At 38.5% G+C, this 24,600-nt stretch overlaps 1 protein-coding gene across 1 annotated transcript in view; it reads right to left on the bottom strand.

Moving 5' to 3' along the window:
• Positions 1-24,600, bottom strand: part of EYA1 (EYA transcriptional coactivator and phosphatase 1) — a 196,450-nt gene that overhangs the window by 36,803 nt on the left and 135,047 nt on the right. The window contains exons 10-12 of the mRNA XM_014961145.1: positions 9,742-9,884; positions 8,498-8,581; positions 1,859-1,948 (exon numbers count right to left, since the gene is read on the bottom strand). Coding sequence (XP_014816631.1) covers positions 1,859-1,948; positions 8,498-8,581; positions 9,742-9,884 — 317 coding nt within the window. The remainder of the gene's footprint in view (positions 1-1,858; positions 1,949-8,497; positions 8,582-9,741; positions 9,885-24,600) is intronic.

The following is a 24,600-nucleotide window of genomic DNA, read 5'->3' as shown; positions in this document are numbered from 1 at the left end:
TGAAGAAGATGAACCAGGGTATAGACACAGACTTGAGTTTGGAGACGGAAGATAAAGTGGCTTGTTATGGGGCAAACACATAGAACCAAGCTCATCCAGTGAGCTCCTCTGCTTCTATGAACCATCTGGGTCAGGATTTTTTTCACACACAGCTTTGGAGCTCTTCAGTGAATAAATTGCTATGTTGTACTGCTAAGGCTGTACCATGCTAATTAGCAGAAGATAATCTACTATCCATAAGATGCAGTTGATGATCTTCCATTAAAGTCAGTGACGCTGACAATCATGTATGAAGTTGTAGCTACAAGTCTACCAGGTATCTGGTTATGCACAGCAAATGAAAACACGCTAAACTTTATTGAATAGCCTGGTAAGATACAGTAGTACTTTCTCTTTCTGCTATGGATAAAATGAAAAATAACCAGAAATCAGAAACAGATTTAGAAAACGACTAGCATTGTTTGACTTTCCTACAAATCCGAAAAATCAATCCTATACATGCAACTCACTAATGGTGTTTCTTATATCCAAAACAATCATATCTTTACACACAGCTACCTTAATGAAAGAAAGCACTACTTTAAAATTTAAAGAAATCATCTTTTTTTATTGTAAGTATAAAAAATAAATATTCCACTAAGGAACGGAAGAAAAAATAAAGCACATTTTAAGTAATTTCATTACATTCTAAGATGCCAAATCATCTGTGAGTGGTTTCTTTTTAGATGAAAAGAAATCAAAATATAGGACAGATGTTGGACAAACCACATTTGAGGTCTATCACACACTGGCATTTTTCAAATGATTTTGGCTCATCTATTAAATAAGGTGTATTTTGCTTGATTTTGAAAAGGGAAACATCAGGAAATATTTAAAGGCCAATTGCTGCCAATTAACTTTGATCAGCAAAAGTTGCATTTGAATCTTTTAGATTCTTTCGCCTGTCTGGAATAACACACTATTCTAAAATCTAGCAAAACAACAACTTGATGATTAATGTGTGTTGGCAGCCCCACCACAAGCTTGCTTAACAGTTGGATTTTAAATAAACAGCTGTCTTCATTACGATGGGAAAGAAATCTGACTGTTTTCATGTTTTCATGTTATTAAAATATGATCAGAAATTGCTTTTTTCTCCTTTTCAGATGAAACAGCCAGGCATTATGGTGACAGTCTCTTTCAGCAGTTGGGATCGTTTTAGAACGATCTCACAAGCGTCACCAAACCGTAGCCTACGTGGGCTGAAAAAGCCCTTGGCACATCAACCCCAGCTCCTCGCTGCCAGGGAGAGGCAGAGAAACCCTCACACTTAAAACAAATGGAACCTGCCACTGGGGAAAGCAGAGGATCCCCAGTAACAGGCCACCAAGACGTTGATGGTTGGATTAGATGACCTGAAAGGTCCCTCCCAACCTCAGCAATTCTATGGTTCTGTACAACATTAATGATTTTCTTCAGATTTAAGGTAATACTTGCCCGTAGTGGGATGCGAGTGAGAAATCTGTACCCAGCCATGAACTTTTTGTAGAAGCAGTTTAATATTTAATGGCCTAGGCAGAATTCTAACATTTATAGATGCTTTTGGTGTAGGCACTTCTAAAACTTGTCTACTGTGGTTATAAATACAAAGATCTGCGAGGACAAAACCCTACCATTTAAACTACTGCAACCTTTGAATGCCAGTGCAGACGTTTAGTGTAGACACTATTCTATATCCTAATGACTAAGTTACACAGATATTTTCTGCTTCCATATTAAACCGTGAAACCAAAAATAACAGTCAATAATAGCCTAATAACCCGTAAAAAGAGACAAATATTAAATCACCTCTATGTGTTTTCAAGGAATCAACACTTACTTCCAAATCGTTAAAGAATAGATGCGTGTCCGCCAAATTGAAAATCATCTCTTCCATTCGGAGTCCCAGAGACACAGAGGTGGGTGGATCCTGAAAGGAGAAATGAAGCGAGGACACCGTCAATAGCACGCCTAACGCATCCCAGACTACAGTCTGGAAGAATTGCTTTTCAAGAGAGGTTATTTGATGCACTAAAGGCAACATCCACTTGTTCAGTTCAACTTCAGCAACTCTCTAATCCTGTCCTACAACACTTACCAGCAACACTCAAAAAATATGACCTTAACTCAACTGTTGCCATGATTCTGGAGGGGGACCTCTGCGGTCACCCTCCTGCATCCCTGCCTTGGGCTCTCTACCCTCCGTGCAAAAAGGGCAGATTCGTTTCACCTCAAAACTCCTCCAGATTTTACAACTGTTTACAAGTTTTACAATCGACCGGGGGAGGCACGATAATGCTATTGTTACTCGAAATAAACTCCCACTGGTCACAAGTGAAAGGATTCAGTCCTGGGAATACCTAGTGACTTTAAAGTAAATCACCGTTAATGTTTTATTTGTAAATGGCAATTATATTTAAAACCACTCCTTGATTCTCCACAAAACCATGCTTTAATTACGCTTTCAGTTCGGCCCACCCATGCAGAGTGAACAAATCTATTGTTTGTTATTAATACGTAACACACTTTAACTTCTCTACAGAAATTACCATAACAACTTATTCCTTACTGAGCTAATAAACTCAAAAAGCATGTTCAGCATTGTGGTTACCAAATGCATTACAGATGTTTGTCTTGTTTTGATTTTTTTTTTGGTGTGTTATATATTTTCAATCTGAAAAATGGAAAAGTCTAATACATACATTTGATATAGAGTTTCTCATTTATAATGCCAAGTATATCCAAGTGCCCAGAAGCATGAGTTTGAAAGAACATGTTACATTATCTCATGACATCCCCTATGAACAATGTTAGTTTGTTAGGAATTATATTTTAAATAGAACTGCAGAAGTGACAACCCATATTTTACTTAAAATAAGTTAATATTCTAAACCTGATGACAACTCAAAGTTAAAAAACAAGAGATGCAGTCCCTAGTTTCTTTTTCCACCTCTCAATCAAATTAATAGGTGTTTCAACATGATCTCTGAACTTTCAAACATTTTTCTATAACCACTGGTTAAAAGGCATAATGTGTCAGTAGCAGAGTTGGAAAAGAGTGGCGATTTGGCAGCTCATTTGCCTTCTGGAAGTGCCAAAACCCAAGTAAAACTAACCAGAAAAAGAATTTTGGAAAGAAGCATTTAGAAACAAAGCTACATAGAACAGACAAAACATCTACTCTTGAACTCACATACAATAAGAGTGAAGTTTTCTAGTATATATTAAAAAAAAAATAGCCCTTATAAATGGGAAACAAAAATTGCATCATGCTATTTTAATGAACTTTGCCCTTAAAAATAAACCTTATATTTAAACTGGCACCACCAAAAAAAAAAAAAAAAACAAAACCAAAAAACACAAACAAACAACACAAACCACCACCCACCCCCTAAAAAAAAAAAAAAAAAACCAAAAAAATATTTGGCTTCGTAATTCAAACGGAAAGACTTGAAAATATGAACAAAAGTATTTTGTCTCTCTGTTTTAATATTGCTCTATCTGCAAACCTAGGTCTAGATTTTACTTTTGCAGGTATGTGAGGTGGAAAGCAGGTGATGTTTTCTCTCTCACTCGGCCTGAGGCTACTTTTCCCTCTGACATTCCTCCTTATCTCTGCGCCCAGTTACCACCCCACCATCCTTCATAGCTCATCACCCTGGGTTAGTTTTTTTTTAAAACCAGACAAGGATTTCTCTTGTCCCTGAGCACTGACACAAGTCACCCCACAGAAGTCTCTGCTCTGGTTATTAAAAGGAGTTGGACGGACTAAGGATCTAAGATGCAAATGAAGATCACTGGCTACATCTTGATTATCAACTGCTAACATAACAGTGTAGAACTAATCCCATTTCGACCTTCCACTCATAAAGAGGAACATCATTTGAAAAGCAGAACAAATCGTCAGACAGAATGATGATGCTGGTTATGAACCCGTATTGTAAATTTTTAAAAAATGGCCATGAATATATATATTCATGTGGTTATGAACCCATATAGCCAATTTTAAAAAAATGCCCATGAATATGTATTTTAAGTTTCGATGTATGCAGGACCTAAATGAAAAATTTTTATTAACATATATATATTTATATATTTTTTTTTTTAACATATATATAATATTTTTATCACACTTCTGAGTCTGAAAAAAATGGCTTTTGTAAATCTTTCTGTGAACCATTTCACTCCAAGGTATTTTTAAATGGCAGACAAACCAGAATGGTGATTTCTCTGAAGTAATATTAATATAATGTTATTTATTAGGTTAATTTAATTAGGAGAAAAACAAATAAGAAAATCATTGGCACCTACTGAAAATGTCAGATTAAATACCATAAAAGCTAAGAGAAGAAACAAACCAGGTTGCTTTTCAAAGAAACCTTAATTCCTTGATTAAATGCAATCTTTTTTCTGTAGAAAGTTCCGCTTAGCATAAAAATTGTGTTAAACTGCAGCTCTGGATACCCGCACATTTATGAACAGAAGCAAAAGCCTTATCTGCATTAGGATTTTAAATGCCTCTGCAGTCACAGTCTTGCAACTGCTGGAGTAAAAAGCACAAGAGCCTTGGTTTGAGGCTCAGCAGCAAATTGAACTCTGATGCCAGACATTACAGCGGGGGCTGAAAACTTTAAAAAAAAAAAAGACAAGGCTAAAATAAGGTGTTTTTTTTAAAAAAAATAAATATATAATCCTATAGCAAACCTTCTTTGGCAATTTTAAGCCACTAATCGCTAACTAATTATTGTGAGGTGTCACACAATGGGGAGGAAAGCTAACAATCTGTTCTCGTTGATGGGGATTTGCAGGTTCAGGTGGGGTGTCTTTTCAGGTATGGTCAAAATCAGGTACAAATCTCTGGGGGAGGCACAGTTTAAGCTAAAGAAAAGAAATACCAATGTCAAACTGCTTCAGCAGGCCCCTTGTTTTGAATACTGGTCTTGGAGCCAAAACATTGTCTGTATGTCATTTCTAAATTCTACCCTCTTGATTTCTTTGTTTTGTGGAGAAACAAGAAGCTGAAAAACAGGAAAGTTCACTTTGGGTACAAGGCTTATTTTCCACTTAAGCCTACAGGTCACAAATGAAGGGTTAAGTGAAACCAGGCTTTGTTTTTCTCAATCTCTAAAATATATTAAACCACATTAAAATAGCTTATAATTTAAAGGAAAATTCCTTTAAAGCCTCTGAATATAAATGCTTTCAGGGGGAATAGAAATGTACATAAAGAGCACAGTATTCTACTGCCAATGCTGAGATGTATTTCCACCTGCGCCAAGATACTAAAGAAGGGCTCCAACTTTTTCCAAATTCCAAAGCTTCATCAGTTGACATCTGGCTCAAAACACAAGTTTTGAGGTGTTAGAAGCCCTACGGTTTCTAAGCCCTAGGGCTTTATCTAATTTAAATAACTGATAACTTTATATTTGATCAATAGAACCCTCTCTGTATGTATTAAAAAAAACCCCAAAAAATAACTGATAACTTTATATTTGATCAATAGAATGCTCTCTGTATGTATTAAAAAAAATAATCTGAAAGCAAATGGAAATGTTTTGTTTCTTTTTCTTCTTTTCTGGAAGGACAAATCATATTCCTGCACTAGTTTAATACATTTCCATGAAACTCACAAAATTCAAATCACCCTTAAATAAAAAGGTGGCAGTTTATACTCTGACTGCGCAACCTGAAAACCAAAGGTATTATTTTGTTCCACCAAAGCTGAAGGACAAAAGCAAGGAGAAAGCTGAGCACAATAGCCACGGAGGGAGAGCAGGTGATAAAAACAGAGGAGAAAGTAAGAATTCACAGAAAAGGGTGGCAAAAGCAAGAAGTTATGAGGAACAAGGCAGAGAATAAGGAAAAGAAAATCAATCCCTTCAGCAGCAGGGCTGCTCATCATTCATAGTCACTCACCATGAAACTCACTCAGGCATTATGAAAAGAGCTGAATGCCCAGTTGCCAAATCCCCCATTATTTAATTAGAATATTTTTGTTTGTTTGAGGACCCAGCTTTTGTGTTTTAATGATTATGTGAGCAGCTTAAAATCAACATTTAAAAGGGCATTTATTGCCCTCACCGCAGTGCAGAAACATATGAGAACATGATGTTAGATCACTCAAAAAGCAGAATACAGGTGAAAAGAACAAAAATTCCCCTCAAGAAGTTTTTTCTTTTCATATAGACTTATGATCTGTATTTCTGATTTTAAGGGCCAGAAATCTTTAGAAATCTGTATTTCTGATTTTAAGGGCCAGAAATCATTAGAAAACATTGGTTTTTAAAAAAAAAACAAACACCACAAAAACAAACACCTCCCATTGCTGCAAATAAACCCTACAATTCTCATATGACAGATACATGTTTTAGCATGTTTGCTTTGAACATTGGACACGATGTTCCTCTAATGTCTACGGAAATTGCCAACTGTTGTCTGAAGCTGTGAACAAGCCAAGAGAAATTGTGATGTGAATGAGACTTTAAGATAACAAACATGTGAGAGGGCACACTTCCATGAGTGTTTCCACCAGGCCAGGTTTCATGAACAACCTGGTCTGGTGGGAGGTGTCCCTGCCCATGGCAAGGGGGGTTGGAACTTGATGATCTTTAAGGTCCCTTCCAACCCAACTATTCTATGATTCTGTGACTGCACAGGAGAGACAACTAGATGCACATTGCTACCCTTCACCAAAAAGACCTAATCATTATCAGCACCATGAACGCTAAAGCCGTCATCCCTCTTAACATCAAGAGTTGGTTGACGTCTAGCAATGCGTAAGTGTCCTGCCACGTGCCGTGGAACCAGAGCCAGCTGGGCAAAAGGTACATCTTGAGTAAATGGTGCCAACAGGGATGAAGTTGCAGCCAGTCACCCACCTCCCAGGGTAGGTATTTCTATCTCTCTGCAGCTGGACACTCGCCACTTTCCTCAACCTCAAGCATCCAGCAAGAAAGGTGTTTATGTTCAGGCCACAATTAATGAAACCACTATAGGGAACGAGTAACAAATGGAAAAAATATGCTCTCACAAGTACTGCTACAGCAGTGACTAATTAGGTTTTTCCAGCACGGCTCTGCTGCCCAAAAGCAAGTGGTGAGATTTTGTTGGCACTGAGGCTTTTTCTGAGCCCTGGGTTTTGTTCTCCTCATTCTGAACTGAACTGTCACAGGTTTGGTGCTTTTGGGATGCCATGCAAAAGCTGGGATTGGCCTGAGGAATGGAAAATAACTTTTGGTAAATGTTTAATACTCTATAAAGCTGTTGTGTATATGTATCCATGCAATAACTGCTGAAACATTTAAAGTTCTAGTGTCTTTTTGCTGTGTAAATTTAAACTAGTAACACCTAGGAAACTAAGGCTGCTGAATTCACTTGCTTTTCTGACACACATTGAAAAAACCTAATTATATTCCTCAAATAGGGAAGCTGCTATAACAGCCAACACTTCTGAAAACGGACCGCAGCTGAATAAGCAAAAAAGGTTGCAAAGCAGCACGGCTTTAGATATTTATAATGCAAAAAAGCTATTAGGAGGAATTCAGAACCTGACCCAGGCAAGGAGTAAATCAGTTGTAGCTTTGCCCTTCACACAACTGGGTGTAGGGTAAAACCTTTTAGTGATAAATATAAGCTTTACAAGAAGACAGAGTGATTACATGTAGCCAGACAAAACTACCCGGTTTTCTTTATGTGTAGATTCTTTAAGGTTGCCAGAAAACCACATTCTAGTTATACCTCACATGAGGTGAACAAGAAATGGCATAACAGCTTTTAGCACAAGCTGAGACATTAGCATTCAGATACAATCTTGGAAAAACACTGTTCGATCTCACAAGGGCATTCCATTCATAAACTACTCTTATTCACCTAAGACTGTGTTCCCCTTCTGAGAATTACCAAGGAAACCCACAGTCTGTAGACATATCCATCAGTTCAGTTATGATTTATAGACCCTGCATAATAAAAAGGTTTGGCTCATAGGCAGACGGTCAAAAAACATCAGTCAATATGTAGATTAACAAAAAGTTAAGGTAAAAAATTTGAGACTAATCTGTCTGTGTCCAAAAGTGCTCTTCCTCTTGCCTTCTCAATACTGAGCACAGTCCACTGCCAGTTGTGCAGAACTAAAATGTTATTTTAGCAATCACTCCTGGAAGTTCTTCACTCTCCGAAGGGAGCTAAACCTTTGCAGATTTTGATGATATCAACAGGTTTCAGACACTCTGTACCTACAAACCAAACCTCAAGTGGTCAAAGTATTACTCCCAACACTACTTAATTATTTACTGAATATAAGAGCTGAGTAAGTACAAAGAATGAACATGTGAAACAGCTTTACCCCTTTGTTTTTTTTATGTCTTGAAACACCAGTACCCATTTGCCTCTAGAAAACCAACTAGTGTTCTGGTCTTTCTTGTATATCAACCATAGAACAGCAAATATTACTGAAAATTTCCATCAGTTTCTTGACACTTACCCTTCCATATCTGTTGGCGTAGGACCCTGTAAGCAAGGAATGGAAAATGATGATTGTCTCATCCAAATCCCAAATGAATACTCTCTGTAAAAAGAGAATCAAATCAATGTGTTCCTCTGTGAAGCTGATACTTGAAATGGAAAGTTAAAATTTGAATCAGTACAGCGCACAAATGAGAAAATTGTATTGAAATGGTTATATATTAAAACCATAGTTTCCTTGCCATTTATTTTCAGAACTAACAAGTTTTTTCCAGAATAGGGTAATACAATCTGTTAGCTTTTTACTACAATTGCTATTATATCAAATTATTCTATTAGAATAGAATTATAGTTATTGTCAAATACACACAGAAAATAAGGTTGTACAATGTAGTATTTTAAAGCCAGATGTGAGGTAGAAACTGAAATAAATGCAGAGAAGCCTCTGAAAATTAAATCTTTGGGGTCTGAATTCTGTATTTCTGCAAGTCTTACAAAACAAAGCTCATATATCTGCTCTTGAAAATTACCCCTAAGAATAAAATAAAGCAAATTGCTGCTAAGCACTTAAATCCCCTCAATCTATGTTCATTTTTAATGGATTTTAGGTACCTGAAGAATGAAAATCATGAACTTCTATGCAGCCTGTGTTAGAATTTATGGCATCAGAGAATAATTCTTGCACTTACAGCCAATGGAAAATATGTGTTTTAAATTTGTCCTCTGACCACACACAAAATGATATTTTGATGAAAAATAAAGTGTTCAAATACTTGTATTTTAAATCCTGGGTGAGATTGTATTTCCCATGATGACAAAAGGGCTAGGCTTCTGGAAAGGAAAAGTAACGTAGTGTGGACACCCGTAGCTGTGGTGTGTCACTGAAGATGTGTTCTCAACGTAAAGCACGGGCCACTGGGAGGAATATGAACATAGCACGAGAGAACAAAACCCATTATTGTTTTGGAAGTGTGTCCTGGCCAAAAGCAAACCTTTCTTTGACTTGATCTCAAGGAAAAGCCTGATTTTTTTTAAAATTTTTTTTTTAAATCAAAAGGAGAAAGAAACTCCACTCCAGTATTTTTCAGAGAACAAGATTCTTCAGAAGAAAAATTCTACCTTCGACTAAAATACTGTCAGAAAAAAAACAGAAAGGGAGTTCCAATGCCACTTTATTTTTGACATATAAATTGTACTTCTCTGAGCAAAGTAATGGTAAAAATAAGAGTCTGTAGCAGGTCAAAGACATCTAATATAATGTACCTCTAGATCAGAGTCAGGTGGTGGTGAAGGATTATTGTTTCTCCTGCCACGTCCACGTGATTTCCCATCTGAGCTACGACGCAATCTATCTGAATCTGAATCTTTAATGGGTGTTGATGGACTGTGGATTGTACTGTATTCTGCTGCAGTAAAGAAACGACATTTTTACCTTTCAGCTTAAACGTCAAAATGTTCAACTTACTTTCTTGTTACATGTGACACTAAAACCCAGACGTTCAGTAGAGAGTCCTAATTAAATAATTAAATCTGCAATGATAAGTGGCAATGCTGATACACAAATTCACACACAAATTCATTCAATCAATTTCAAATTATATGTAAAAACAGAGAGAGAAATTATTTCAGTAAATGAATAAAAAAGAAGTACAAAAAAATCTTAAATCCTTCAAATCATAGAGAAGATCATATCACTTCACAGACAAGATTAAACTTTAAATGAACAATTATAAGGAATAACAGCTTTTTTTTTTAAAGAACATTGATTTAATTCTAAGTTTTCAAACACGTTTTAACACAACCATTATGGTGACTGGTAAGAAAAAACAACCAGGTGTGAAAATAATAACATAGAGAAATTGAAAATTTTTCCAAATTGCCTGGTTGCAGACACTACTTTTGGATTGCTACTTTTGGGCCAGATGAATAGAATTCTTTCTAAATACGGCATGAAATAGAGTCCTTGTTTTCCTAGGGCAAGTTTAATAAATAAGTTCTAAATATGCATCAACTATGAAGATGAAATTTGTAATATTCTTCAAAGGCCTAGTCAACATTAAACTTTTCCAATGAATACCTTCAAGAAAGGACACAATTCTTTATGAACAGTATTGTATGCTAATTATTATGCTCCAGTAACATTTATTTAATAAAATATTTACTGTTGTTGAAAAGGTGAAAAAGAACGATGATTTATGTATGTAAGAACAACAAAGTTTTGCTGAAAACACACCAGATGGAAGAAGTTTTGCTATTCTTAACATCCATAGACTCAGTAACAGCGAAGCCCTTGAACACTAACAAAGCCGACACCCAGCATAAATTATCCTTCCTAACTAATTTAATCTGAAGTACCATGCAGCAGAAATGCAACAAAATATTTTAAAACCTCTTTTCAAGACTTCCTTTCACAGTCTTAAGTTCACAGAGAAAATACTTTAATTTTGATCATTATCGTTAATTTTTTTTTTCCTAAAAAAACCTATTTTTGTGACGGCAGCTGAAATTTTCAGCATACTATATATTTATTAATTTCACTTCTCAGTTAACATTAGCTACTCTTTAGAGTTCAGCAGATGTGGACATTTGTATCAATATTAATTTTCTTTTTAATCAGCCTACACCATGGCATTCCCGTTTGAACAGACAGGTATACTTCTCACACAAGTGATTCTTTCTCCTAAAAAAAACATCCTGTTGAGGTCAAAGGTCAGACTAAGGAGGAGTATTCACAATTACTCAAAATAACAACAGTTGCTTGTGCTGAATGAAAGGAAAAGGTCTTGAAACTCTCATGTTCAGCCTTCAAATCTACACTTAATGAAAATTAGTATGTATCATATATTTCACATTATACTTTTACCTAAGTATCTCAGGCTACATCAGACAAAGCAGAATAACAAGTTAGATGTAACTCAAGGTAAAACAAAGAATGTCAGAAGAGACTCGACCTACATCTGAAAGAGTGATTCTGTGTATGTGCCAAAAAACAAAAATCATCCGGCCATGTCAGTCTACATAACTAAAGACACAGGTTTAAATGTTGAGGATCATCTACATTCCAATAAAATATATTTTTTCCTATGACAATGTACACTTTAGAATATTTATTTAAACTATTTAGACTTTGAATGCTGATTGCTCTTTCACCTTAAACATAAATAATAAATCATAATTCAACTGTTCATAGTACAAATTTTCCTAACCTTTTAAAATTAAATAAGTTTATCTGCTAGACATTATTTTCATTACTAAAATATTTAATAAAAAAGAAAATTCATAGTACAAATTTTCCTAACCTTTTAAACTTAAATGAGTTTATCTGCTAGACATTATTTTTATTACTAAAATACTTAATAAAAAAGAAAAAATAAAAGAAAGAAAACAGTGCAAAAAAGACTTGAAATAAGTTGTAACCCAGTAAAATAAACAGATCAGAATTTCTTCAACAGGCATATCAGCCTATGATGTTCTAAATATGCTCTCTAAAATAAACAGATCAGAATTTCTTCAACAGGTATATCGGCCTATGATATTCTAAATATGCTCTCTAAAATTGAGATGTAATGAAAAATTGCACTTCTCATTGATTAATTTAAATTAAGGATGCTCTTGGAGTCAGACAATATTTTTAGGAGTTCGGCTTTAGGTCCCAGCTTTTTAAATTCTTCTCACAGACTTGATATGCCTAAAAAATGTCAGTATTAAACTTGGGGTAGTAGGGAACGGATAACATGGAAGAAGTATAAACACATCTTCACAGGGCTGCACGTCGCAAAAATGTCAGTATTAAACTTGGGGTAGTAATAATAATGCTAAATAAAATAGGGAATGGATAACATGGAAAAAGTATAAACAAATCTTCACAGGGCTGCACGTCCGGGTGGAGGCTGATTTCCAACTCCTCTTCAGAGGTGTGAGTCATCCCTCTGGATGGGCCAGACCCTCACCAGAGGGAATGACTCCCAGCCTGACCTCAAGACCCCAAGGTGGGCTGGGCACACCTTATCCCACCCTTCTTGGGACCACTGTTCCTGCCTCATTCCTAAGAGAGGTTTGTCCACCTTGCTCTTATGGATCTCTCCAGGAAATCTACTCTGCTGGTTTAACAGCTGTGACATTAGAAACAGAACACACAACTGCAGCATCCATTGCATAAGTTCAATCTGTTTAAGCAGGGAATCATCGTATTAGTGGGCATTTGAAGACTGCTCTCAGGTCCCCTTTGTTCATAGGTTAACCCTTCCTTGATGATCCTTAACAGAACACACAACTGCAGCATCCATTGCAGCAATGTAAGTTCAATCTGATTAAGCAGGGAATTTAGTATTAGTGGGCATTGGAAGACTGCTCTCAGGTCCCCTTTGTTCACAGGTTAACCCTTCCTTGATGATCCTCTTTCCCAGGTTCTGATTATTGGTCTCTATAGTATCTCCAAACTGGACACAGTAATCCAAAGCAAAGTCAACCAAAGCTTAACTTCCCATGTACCCTTCCCTGGACACCACTTGGCAGGAGACAATTTGCATTTTCTGCAATATTTTCAATAAACATTAATTTCAGGATCCCTAGATGATCTTCCAAGGAGAAAGCGATGCCTGATGGGTCATTTCGCAAAGACCTGGTCAAATATTGCACATGAACTGAAGACACAACATTGCCAATACCCGGAGCTTCTGAAGGAAAGCTTCTTCTACTGAGGAGACTCCTCTGTTACGAACAGGGTGACTGATGGCAGCAACCAATGGGGGGAAATGTGACATCGCATGCAAGAAACTTATTCCACATATGAAAAGGCAAACCATGGCATGTACGCTTTGGATTAAGGATGTTCAAGAGGGCAGCCTCCATGTGCAGGGCCGAGTTACCAGCTCACTGTCCAATGGTTGCTCTCAGGTCCTCATAAGGAAACCCAGTTAAAAGAATCCAGTATCCAGCTGAGCCCTGAGCCCGGACAAGCCCAAGCCCTGACAAATTACGGAGCAAGAAAAACAACAGCGGTTGAGGGTACTCAGTGTGCCACTAATATCTGGAGTGTGCTGAGAGCAGTCCATGGGGAAAGGTAGAGCCTGGAAGGAGCTGCCAACATTCCCCATCCCACATTTGTGCAGTTTATCATTCCTGCCTAAATGTATACCTCACACCTGCTCCTATTCAGATCACATCTCCATTTTTTGAGTTCTCATCCTGTCTGCAAAGAACTCGCAGCCCCTCTCAGCATGGTGTCATCTACATATTTAATAGGCAAACACATTCTGTTCCGTCATCTAAATGATTAATGAAAATGAGGTCTGGTGTTGGGCACAAGGCAGACACTGAGGAATGCTGCTGTAGCCATCATTCTATTTTAACAGCGGGCTCTCACTGACTTCTCTTTGGACATGGTTTCCTAAACAGCTTTATATCATTCTGCTGTAGTTTCTGCAAGGCTGCTTTAAGCCCAGTTTGCTCATAAGATTGTTAAATGAAAAACTTTAACTGTCAGGGCAGCAAAAGCCTTGCTGAAGTCAAGCTATATAACACATTATATAGCAGAGGGCCACAAAGATGCTCAGAGGGCTGGAGCCCCTCTGCTGTTAGGACAGGCTGAGAGAGCTGGGGGGGTTCTCAGTCTGGAGAAAAGAAGTCTCCGGGGAGACCTTAGAGGCCCTTCCAGTCCCTCAAGGGGCTCCAGGAGAGATGGAGAGGGACTCGGACAAGGGGTAAGAGGTAACAGTTTTAAACTGAAAAGAGGGGAGATTGAGATAAGATCTCAGGAAGAAATTCTTTGCTGTGAGGGTGGTGAGAGCCTGGAAGAGGTTGCCCAGAGAAGCTGTGGCTGCCCCATCCCTGGAGGGGTTCAAGGCCAGGCTGGATGGGGCTTGGAGCAACCTGGTCTGGTGGGAGGTGTCCCTGCCCAGGGCAGGGGGTTGGAACTGGATAGTCTTTAAGGTCCCTTCCAACCCTAACTACTATTCTACGATTCTATGATTATCATTATAATCATTATTCTACATTCATTCATAGGAGGAGGTTAATTTGTTCAACCTCAGCTAACTTCATAGTACCAGGCATATTGTCATATTAGCCATTATGCTTCTAAAGCACAGAATTTAATTTTATTTTATCCTGTTCTTGAGCATCACCAACACTGGGAAGTGAGGCAGAAAACCCAGCCCTCCACAAAATCATGAGTGGAAAAGGAGGTGACGATCAGCTCTCCACTGCACTAAAAGCAAGATCACCAAAGGAAGCTGGCCACAGCCAGGTGAAACACCAGAAGGAGGAGTTCAGATAAAAGCCAGGAGATTTGTGGCACATTTTGGCAAAAAATATTAGGACCCCAAAGGATTACAAGGGTTCAAGAGGAGCCTGAAGATGCCCCTGGATGAGAAGCATTCAGGGGTGCTACAGCCATGTCACATAACCAAGTTGTGTCTGTGGGACCTAACAAGTGGTGCCAAAAACACCAGGCTTCACTGCCTGCTTCTGGGAGGTCATTTCAGTGTAGGTCCAGCCCAACCTGGTCTCCTGAGCATCCTCAATAGGGGCTTGGAGGAATTAGGAACTGCCCTGGAGGACACCTTCCAGGTTGGTTTTGTCTGGAAGGACTACAGCCAGGTGCTCTAGGACCGCTCTGTTGAGCCAAAGCTCCACATCAAACCAGATTCCTGCTCCAAATTAAAATGCTAATGTAGGCACACCCTAATCACACAAACAACAGCACCTTTGGAAGTCTCCTGAGATGAAAATATCTGGAAGCTGGAAAAGTTCTTAGGACAAGTCTTATACAAGCTCAACCTGTCCCTGCTTCTCCCAGGGGGTCTGCTGGTGGCCACTGCGGCAGGTGGGGTATGGGGCCAAATGATCCATCGGGCTGGACCACTACAGCCATTTCTGTGTGTTCCATATACCTTCATAAAATTATATTAATAATGTAGCAACAGTTATTCTTCTGGACACAGAAGGACACATAATTGTAGCTCTCTCCACCGTGGCACCTCTCCGCACTCTGCCCCAGGCAGGCACGAAACCTCACAGCTTGTTTCTGCTTCACACACTCAGGGGTTCCCTCTTCCAAGCCTTGACCAAGACCCAATCTTGACTTCTCCAGTCTGTCAGAAAAACATTTTAAACCCATATTCTGTAAATGTACGCCTCCTTTTCCAGGTGTGACTGGTACCCCTGGTAGTAACCCCTGTAGGGTATGGTGACACCAAGCCAGACAAAAACTGCACGTAACTGTGAGGAATAAAAGATGTTTACATCTGGCTTTATGTAAAACACATGAACCATACCGCAGCACACTTTTCCCTATGCTTCAAAGCACCAGATTATTGCAACTTGACATGATATTTCCTAAGCATATATTTCCCTCTTATATGTCATCATGGGCAGTTTTAATGGCTTTGTCACACAGTAAAACACATGAACCATACCGCAGCACACTTTTCCCTATGCTTCAAAGCACCAGATTATTGCAACTTGACATGATATTCCCTAAGCATATACTTCCCTCTTATATGTCATCATGGGCAGTTTGGATGGTTTTGTCACACAGGACAATTTTCCATCATCTCATAAATAAGAGTATTTTGATTATTTATGAATAGACAACACACAGGACAATTTTCCATCATCTCATAAATAAGAATATTTTGATTATTTATGAATAGACGACACCAGACACAGAGACACCATTTGCAGCACCAAATTCTGTAATTCCTGTCTGTTTCTCATGGAAATCCCCACTAAGTAATTCCTGCATTTTCTTGCTGTTGATTTCAACGTACTACAGGAGCAATGGTATCAAATGACAAATCTGGGGAAAACTACCTATTCCAGAGATCCCAAAATCAAGTCTAGGTAAATCTGACTGGCAAGTGTGTGGACAGAGCTTTGCTGTTGACAAAGGCATTGCAAATTTCATCAGACTTTTTCCCTACTACACTGAAAGGGTATGCAAAAAAGGGTAAAGGCACATTATCAAAGTAATCATATCTCATGTCACAATGTAAATCACATGGACAAGATGGGTCTAGGACGGTTTATAGTCAAAAGTCTCTGAAAGGAGGTATGTGCAAGTATTTTCCACTTAGCTTGCGCCCAGCTAATTGGGTTCCCCTCAAATCTTACACTTAATTTTGAATAAAGACCTTAAATCCTCATGCAAGTGTTATTGCAACGCCTGTATACCAAAATAATAATGTAAGGTACAGGTAGTTTGAATATGTCAGTCTCATGCTATGATTTTCTTACTTTTGCATAAATAAAGCTGACTTTTGCATAAAGCTAAACACAAAATTTCATGAGTGCTATACAAACTTCTTCCTGTACTGCCTACATAAAATTGGACCAGGATTAAACAATGCAGCAATATCACATCGATATTTGAGGATTTGGGGTTTTTGTTGTTTGTTTTTTGTTTTTGCTTTTTTTTTTTACTTCTCTATAAAAAATATGCCTATGGCATCAGTAGTAAGTAAAAGTACCAAATAACTGTTGTAAGAAATACAATAATGCCTGCTGGCAGGATAATAAAAGCACATCTTTAGTGCTGTTTTGACAACACATTAAAATCTTCATCAGAAAACATATCTAATGTTTGTCTTTTGAGGACTACAAGTATACTATTATAAACTTGACAGGAACCTTCAATAGTCTGTTAAAAATATTGACAAAAATGACTATTTATTTCAAGGCTTTGGTGACTTTTTGATTTAGGATTGTATATGCAGAATAATGACAAAATATCATATTAACTCTATATCTTATATATAACCATATCCATTAACTATGTATGACAACAACTATACTAACAAGCCCTGCAGTGGTCCAGATATTTTTCTCCAACTTTCGATGTTTCTCCAACTTTCTCCGTTATTTACACTTTCAAACAATTTGAAATTATTGCAACATTTCACAATTAGTTGAAAATATTGGAACAATGTGAAATCCTACCAAAACCAACGATGACCATCCTATTCATCTGTTTTAAAAAGTCTATTGAAAAGTACATCATGTTTTTAGCCTCAACTTGTGACAGTGAGTGAGACTACAAGCTACATATTGTTGGGTACGACGCAAAAGAGCTGAAAGTTGTACATTGCTAACGTAAAAACAGGAGAACAACCATTATCAGAAAAGCAAAACCAGTGCTGTACTTCACCATTCATTATTGCATCCGATCTCACTTCTGTTTTTAGAGAATTTTCATCGAGCTTCCTTTCTGCATAACAATATACTCTAGATTTATACTTCATTTACATTTATGAGAAACAGCATACAATAGAACACCAGTAACGTACTGAGAATACAGCAGTATTCATTTCCATACAGGTACTTTCCATACATTCATTTACTAATACACGTCTTAGTAAAAAATTGCCTATGTAGGTTTTTTGCTCTGTTTCCCTGTCCTGCCTCTAATTTATTGTTATGAAATATGATAAGGAGAAACTGTAAAAACAGCTTTCCCCTTTTGCCATACTAAATGTGACACAGTGTTCAAGGAAAAAGAAGTTTAGTCTTTAAGAGCAAAATGGTGACCCGTGGCTGAGAACAACTTCTGTTGGCTAGCACAGCCCTTGTGGGCTGCATTTAATCTGCATTGGGAAGTATGTGAGTAATATGAAAAAAACCCCAACCTTCTAGTAATATTTCGAACATACTTATTGCAGAAACCAAGACAACTGAAAGAGATCAAATCTTAAGAACAATAATAGTCTCTCTTTGAGAGAAACACTGTTTAATAAATTATAAATACAGTGTCATACAAAATAGAGGGATAAATTCAGTTTTATGATTGAATTTCTAAACAAAAGTTTGTGCATGAAATTTTTTTTTTTACCAGCTGTGACGATGGAGTTGAAATATTGCAAAAGAAAATGATTAAAGCTTTAGAAAAAGCAGTCGTTTTCGACATTAACTCTTAGAAATACATATTATGAATGTCCCTCTAATTATTTTAGAACATCAGGGCAGGGCATTGATTGGAGAAACAACTCCATCTGTCCACGATAAATTTCAACACTGGCCAACAGCAGGTGACTAAGTGACAGAGCATAAAAAGGACAGACACACACACAGTGCTAATTCATCCACTGTCTCCAGTGATTTTTTGTGTCAAGAATTTCTTGAATTGATGGTGGGAGTCTGAGTAAATCCAATCTTTTGAGTTTGTCAAAGCGATGCTTGAACTGGCACCAACTTTGTGCATCCACAACATCCTGCAGCAAGGAGCTGCACAGCTTTCCTATATGCCACCTTTTGTTCACTCTGAACCTACTTCAATGAATTTGAGTATGGGAAGGAAGACTGAATTTTTGCTCACTAATCTACTTTTAGTATTTTTTATCATTTTAATTACTATTACTTCTCTTAGATACTGCAGCTCAGACAGAAAATCAGGAACTCGCTGTTCACACCTGGGATAATCTACCCATGTATGGACTAAAGGCTCATCCCAGAAGCGACAGAATATCCTATTGTTATTCTGGTGAAAAACATTTTCTTCCATAAAGCAAAAGTTAGGATTCTACAAGTGGAAAAAAAACATTGAAAATTCTTACTTTTGAACTGCAATTCTTACTTTTGAACTGCAAAAAAATTTCCAATGAAATCTGAAGTAAAGCACACATTAGAAATTGGAAAGTTCATACTGAGATTAATTGTTTTGTTAAATAATTTTCTGATTATGCCACTAGCAAAAATACAGCCTTCTGTTCACAAGAAAATAAAATTAATTTGTATGTCTGATTTATGGAGACAGGGCATATCAACCTCTGTGAAATAAAAAGGTTTTGTCCTGACCGAGGTACAAGAAAATTTTCAGATCCCCAAAAGAAAGAGAAAGAAGAAACACTGAGCACGGAAAATCTCAGGTTCTTCTGCAAGAATCCCTGGACGTTCCTGGATTGCATGGCAAAAAATTGCATATTTAACTAGGAACTGTGGGAAACCATAGAAGGCTTATTTTATATTTGGACAAGGAATTAAGCATATTTTAAGTGAAATTAACTGAGCTTTCTGAGTCTGCAAAACTCTACTAAAAATGTCACAAGAGCACATAATTACTTTCTCTCTTTTCACATGTTTCTTACCAGGCTCTTCTGTTTCACTTACTGGCCCAAATTCACAGGAACCACCTATGTCTGTCAAATTATTCTGGTGCCTCTGTAAAGTCTGAAGGCTCTTCTGTGCTTGTCCTGGCACAGTTGGGAACCACACAGATTACACGGGGTTTCCTCTGTAAAGTCTGAAGGCTCTTCTGTGCTTGTCCTGGCACAGTTGGGAACCGCACAGATTACACGGTTTTTGTTTTTTTTTTAAAAACATAGAAGATGTCTAGGGATATCAGCATCCAGTAAGAACAGCTGCAATTCAGCAGCTGGAGCCCATCCTGCCAAAGGGGGACGGTAGCCTCGTGTGATGGCTCTGCACTGTGCCCCACCATCCCTCACATGCACAGTTCCAGCTGTGGCAAAGAATCAGTAGCCTAACTCCACCAGCTGTGGCAAAAGGTCCTACAGAAAGTAGACTAATTGTAATTAAAATCTGGTTGCTTTACTCCTTTGTTCTGTGTTTTTGACCCAACTGTGAGTTTCCTTCTCTCCAATATGCCTTTCACTTGTTCCCCCTCCACCAGAATTCCCTTCCTCCAATGCTGGTCCCTGTTTTGTTTGACCCAAACTTGCTTTGGTCTTCTGAGCGTTCTGAGCTCAGCTGAGGCTTTGCAATAAGCCTCAGAAAGAAGAAAGAGAACAATTTACACTGTGCAAGGGAAATGGCAGGTACAGCACTGGATTCACCGGCTGGTCCTCACTTCCCTTCTACCAGGGTTGAAGGTTTATGAGGCAGCGAAAGGTTCTCACTTAATTTTAGCCTAGGAACCCAACGCTGGTATCTCAGCCACCTTAAACTGCTCTAATACCTGTGGAGAGGCTTAAATTGAGATTAAGACTGTAGTTAAACTGAACTCTAAATAGAGGTACTCATCTCTCCCCACTCAATGCAGAAAGAGCCTAAATGGGCTTGATCTTAACTTACATTAAGTTCCAGTCCCTCAAGGGGCTCCAGGAGAGATGGGGAGGGACTCTGGATCAGGGAGGGGAGCCATAGGATGAGGGGAAATGGTTTTAAGCTGAAAGAGGGGAGATTGAGATGAGATCTCAGGAATAAATTCTTTGCTGTGAGGCTGGTGAGAGCCTGGAAGAGGTTGCCCAGAGAAGCTGTGGCTGCCCCATCCCTGGAGGGGTTCAAGGCCAGGCTGGATGGGGCTTGGAGCAACCTGGTCTGGTGGGAGGTGTCCCTGCCCAGGGCAGGGGGTTGGAACTGGATAGTCTTTAAGGTCCCTTCCAACCCAAACTATTCTGTGATTCTATGAAATGCTTGAAGACAAATGCATAAAGATAAATGGAGAAATCTGGGTCTAGCCCTATACATTCTGCCAACAGCGATTGTGTTGGCGAATGCGAACAGAAAGATGGATTCCATTAGCTTCTCCTAATAGAGAATGGCCCTCAGCAGGTCCTTCCTTAAACGTGCGGTACAGGCAGCCAGGAACCTTTTCAGACTTGTTAAATCAGTAATATAAGTATCTCTGGGAAAGAGGCAGCAGTCCCAGCAATGCCAGGGGAGGTGTGCACATGCCCAAGGAATGACAATGTCTAAGCAAGCAGTGGTAGAGCACCCATGGATCTACAGGTTTCCATACAGGAAAGCATAAACTAGAAGAGGGCTCAGGTGGAAGAGCCACCCGTGCGAAAGCCCACCAAAATTCTTTCCAATTTTCAGACAAAACTTTCTTAACAAGATTGTGGAGGATTTGTTGGAGAAAAGAAAGACTTCTTAAAAAGGAAATTATAGAAAAGTTCTGTCCAGGTTTATAGAACATAAAAAATTATTTCAATAGAGTGACAGCCTTTAAGCTTGGGAAAAATATACCTCACCTGTCTGTATATGTGTTTATTGCTTTTAGGAAGTATCGACTACTTTAAAAAATATATCCGAAGATTTCGCAAAAGATCAGGATTCAGATGATACAAAGATTCAATTTTAGTATCTGGATAAAAGCTAAAACTTGATTACATTTGGTTTTGGGGGAACCTACTGCTTCCAACTTAAAAAAAAAAAAGCAAACAAACCCACAAAAAAACAAACCCTAAAAATTAAAAACAAAGTGAAAAGCAGGGTAATTATGCAGACTCCTATCCACATCCATATGTTCTAAAAGCTGCAGACTCCAATATGCACTCATATATTTGGAAAGATTCCTTTCTCAAACACAATGCACACACGTGACTTCGTGTATATAAACACACACCTGCTGTGTTTTCTTCCCTTCTAACTTTCAGCAAGTGTATGAAAAGAGACAACACTCCATACATTTTTTTTCAGGTACACACTCATACAGAAGGGCACCAGAATCCCAGCAAATTATATTAAAGCTCACATTGCACATGCGAGATCAGTCCCATCGAGTACTTCAGGAAAACAAAAAACAACTCTCCCTAAAAAAAACTCTGAAACAAAACCTCCTGATGACATTGCCAAACCGAAGCTGCTCCTTACCACATTGCTGAGAAACACATCTGCAGCCTTGGGCTTTCTCTCTGACAGATTTCAAACTTCTGCCATCTACTTACTACTGACAGGCTTGAACTGTTAAAAAATGTACAATTTTTATTTTTTTTTTTTTAATAATGGGAAAAGTATTTTTCACCTCTCGTTTCCAAAACCAGCTGGAGCAGTTTGGCATGAATGTTCAAAAAAAAATCTCAACCAGTAAAGGACTGCCAAATTCCAGCAAGAAAGGTAAAATGACTGGGGAAAAAAGGACAAGCCACTGAAAATCTTTTATGAAAATGGAAACACTTGTGCAATTTCAACTCCCCATTACAAGCATTATTATGTCCTCTGAAAGTGAAAAACACAAAAGCTCTCTTTCAAGTGGACAGTTGGGCTACGGTCGGAAGGCCTCTTAATTTCAGTCTTCCTTAGGAAAAATCAAAGGAGTTTATCTTAATGAAGACAGAGCTTAAAAGAATCAGATTCTGGTTTAGCATAAAGACTTCCCCATATCCTGCAATTTTTAACACAAGCATTTTACAGATAAATAAAAACAACTAGTATTTCACACAAAATTTAAAACTTTTACTGATCCCGGTTTCTCTTTAGTCTATTTGCTGTTAGAATCTGCGCAAAACGTGCCACCGGCTCGGGATTGAGAAATAATTAAAAAAAAATAATTGACGACTACACACACACACACAAAAAAAAATCCAGTTCAACCCCCTTTCAACTTACAAAAACGTGCCTCATAGGGACCATAAAATCCATGTAATTACCTGCTGCAGGATCTGTAACCGCTTGACTGGTGATGCCAGATGGTGGTTCCTGAAGCTGGTATGTTGCATTTGTGGAGGGTGTCGTTGGGCTGGTGTTGCTGTTTGTCATGTAATGGGAAGGGTACGGTGAGCTATTATAATACTGTGCATATTGGCCCTGGCCAAAACTGGGATAAGAGGGATATTCCTGCAAGACGAAAAAAAAAAAAAAAAAGCAACTGAATAGTCCGTCAAAGTTTTGCTACTTTTTAGTATAAATTCCAAAATATAACTACAAACACATGTCAGGCTTTCAGCACGTATGCTTCCTGGACTTGGACGTTGTAGGACCTAAAACTGCAAGGCAGTAAAACAATACCTAAATTACACCTAATTTAGTATGTCTTCTCGTACAAATAGTTTATCAGACACACTGCTGAAGATGTGTGAATAAGAACATCAACCCCAGACAATTAGTTCTACTACTGGAAGATGACAAATTGAAGAAAAACATTTATAAACATTAGTTTAACTTGAGAGGATGCTAATTTCTTTCAAAAAGCTATTTAAGGGCTACATTTTTTTGCAGCAGACGAAAATTCTAACTTTGCCAAAGTTTCCCCAACTCATGTTTACAAATTTACCTGCTGTGAACTATTAAATCCAGTAGAATTTGTGAGTGAATTATTTCCTGCATATATTCCTGATGATGTTGTAAAACTGCTGCCTGAAATGAAATGAAAAATTACGTGAATTACTAAAACATAGTATTGGAAAATAACTTCCATCATGTGATTATATCATAAGGATATGGCATATTTGTAATATTTCCCATATGTTGACCAATCTGGTTGTCATCAGCTCCATAACATGTTAATATATGGAAAGTGATAATTCATCGTCCCTACACTCTGAGTTTCATTATTGCAATAAAAAGGAAAACTTGAAATTTCGACAGGAATTTGGAGCCACCTCAGGTCTGATGGAATATTAGGCTATCCCACCCCTCTGAATAATCCCCGGCGTCGTGGGAGCGAGGGGAGTTTCTTTACCTTGTCCCAAAAGATGCCATCTCCCCTCACTGAAGCCCCCTGACTTCTTTTCTCCTGCCACCCTCCACAACCGGGTCCTCTCCCCTCCCTGAGCCTCAGCCCCTCACAGGGACATCAAAAGCCATAACTGCTTTATGCTTTTTATGCTCAGCCCCACTGCGAGGCCATTAGGATTCGTTAATCGATAATGGACAGCCCTGGGCTGCAAACCTTCTTCTTTCTGGTAAGTCTACTGGGTGTGACACAAGGGAAAAAAAGTAGCTCTCTGAGAAGGAAGACCCAAGATTGAATTTAACCCCGAGACTGAATTACTGCCTTCACCTCCCTCCTCCCCTCAGGAGCCACCCAAAATAGACAGATGGGGCTCCGGTTGAATACCTAACCTGAGAAGCTATTCCACTAAAAGGGCAGCAACCCCCCCCTCCTTTCAGCTGCTCTGCCCTCACTGCTTATAACCCGGGAGTGACACAGCCACCGGCCGAGACATATGGATGCGCGGGGTGAAGCTACATGAGCCACCAGAAAGTCTGTAATGAGGCAACCTCTTGAACTCCTCCAGCAGGAGGGCACCAGCCCACCAGGAGCCTATGGGTTGTTTATAGCCTCCCTGGCCGCCAAAACTCGCCTCAGTGCACAGATATCCCCAAACCTTGGCAGAAAACAAAAAAGCTTTCAGGTGAGCCAAGGAGAGATGGAAACCAACAGGGGCTCCCCAATTCAAGAAGGACAGGGAACTGCTGGAGAGGGTACAGCAGAGGGCTACA

The sequence above is a fragment of the Calidris pugnax genome, unplaced genomic scaffold, assembly GCF_001431845.1.
Source record: "Calidris pugnax isolate Ruff unplaced genomic scaffold, ASM143184v1 scaffold331, whole genome shotgun sequence".
Classification (NCBI taxonomy): domain Eukaryota; kingdom Metazoa; phylum Chordata; class Aves; order Charadriiformes; family Scolopacidae; genus Calidris; species Calidris pugnax.
The sequence above is the reverse complement of the archived record's forward strand: the minus strand, read 5'-3'. Positions and strand labels throughout refer to the sequence as shown.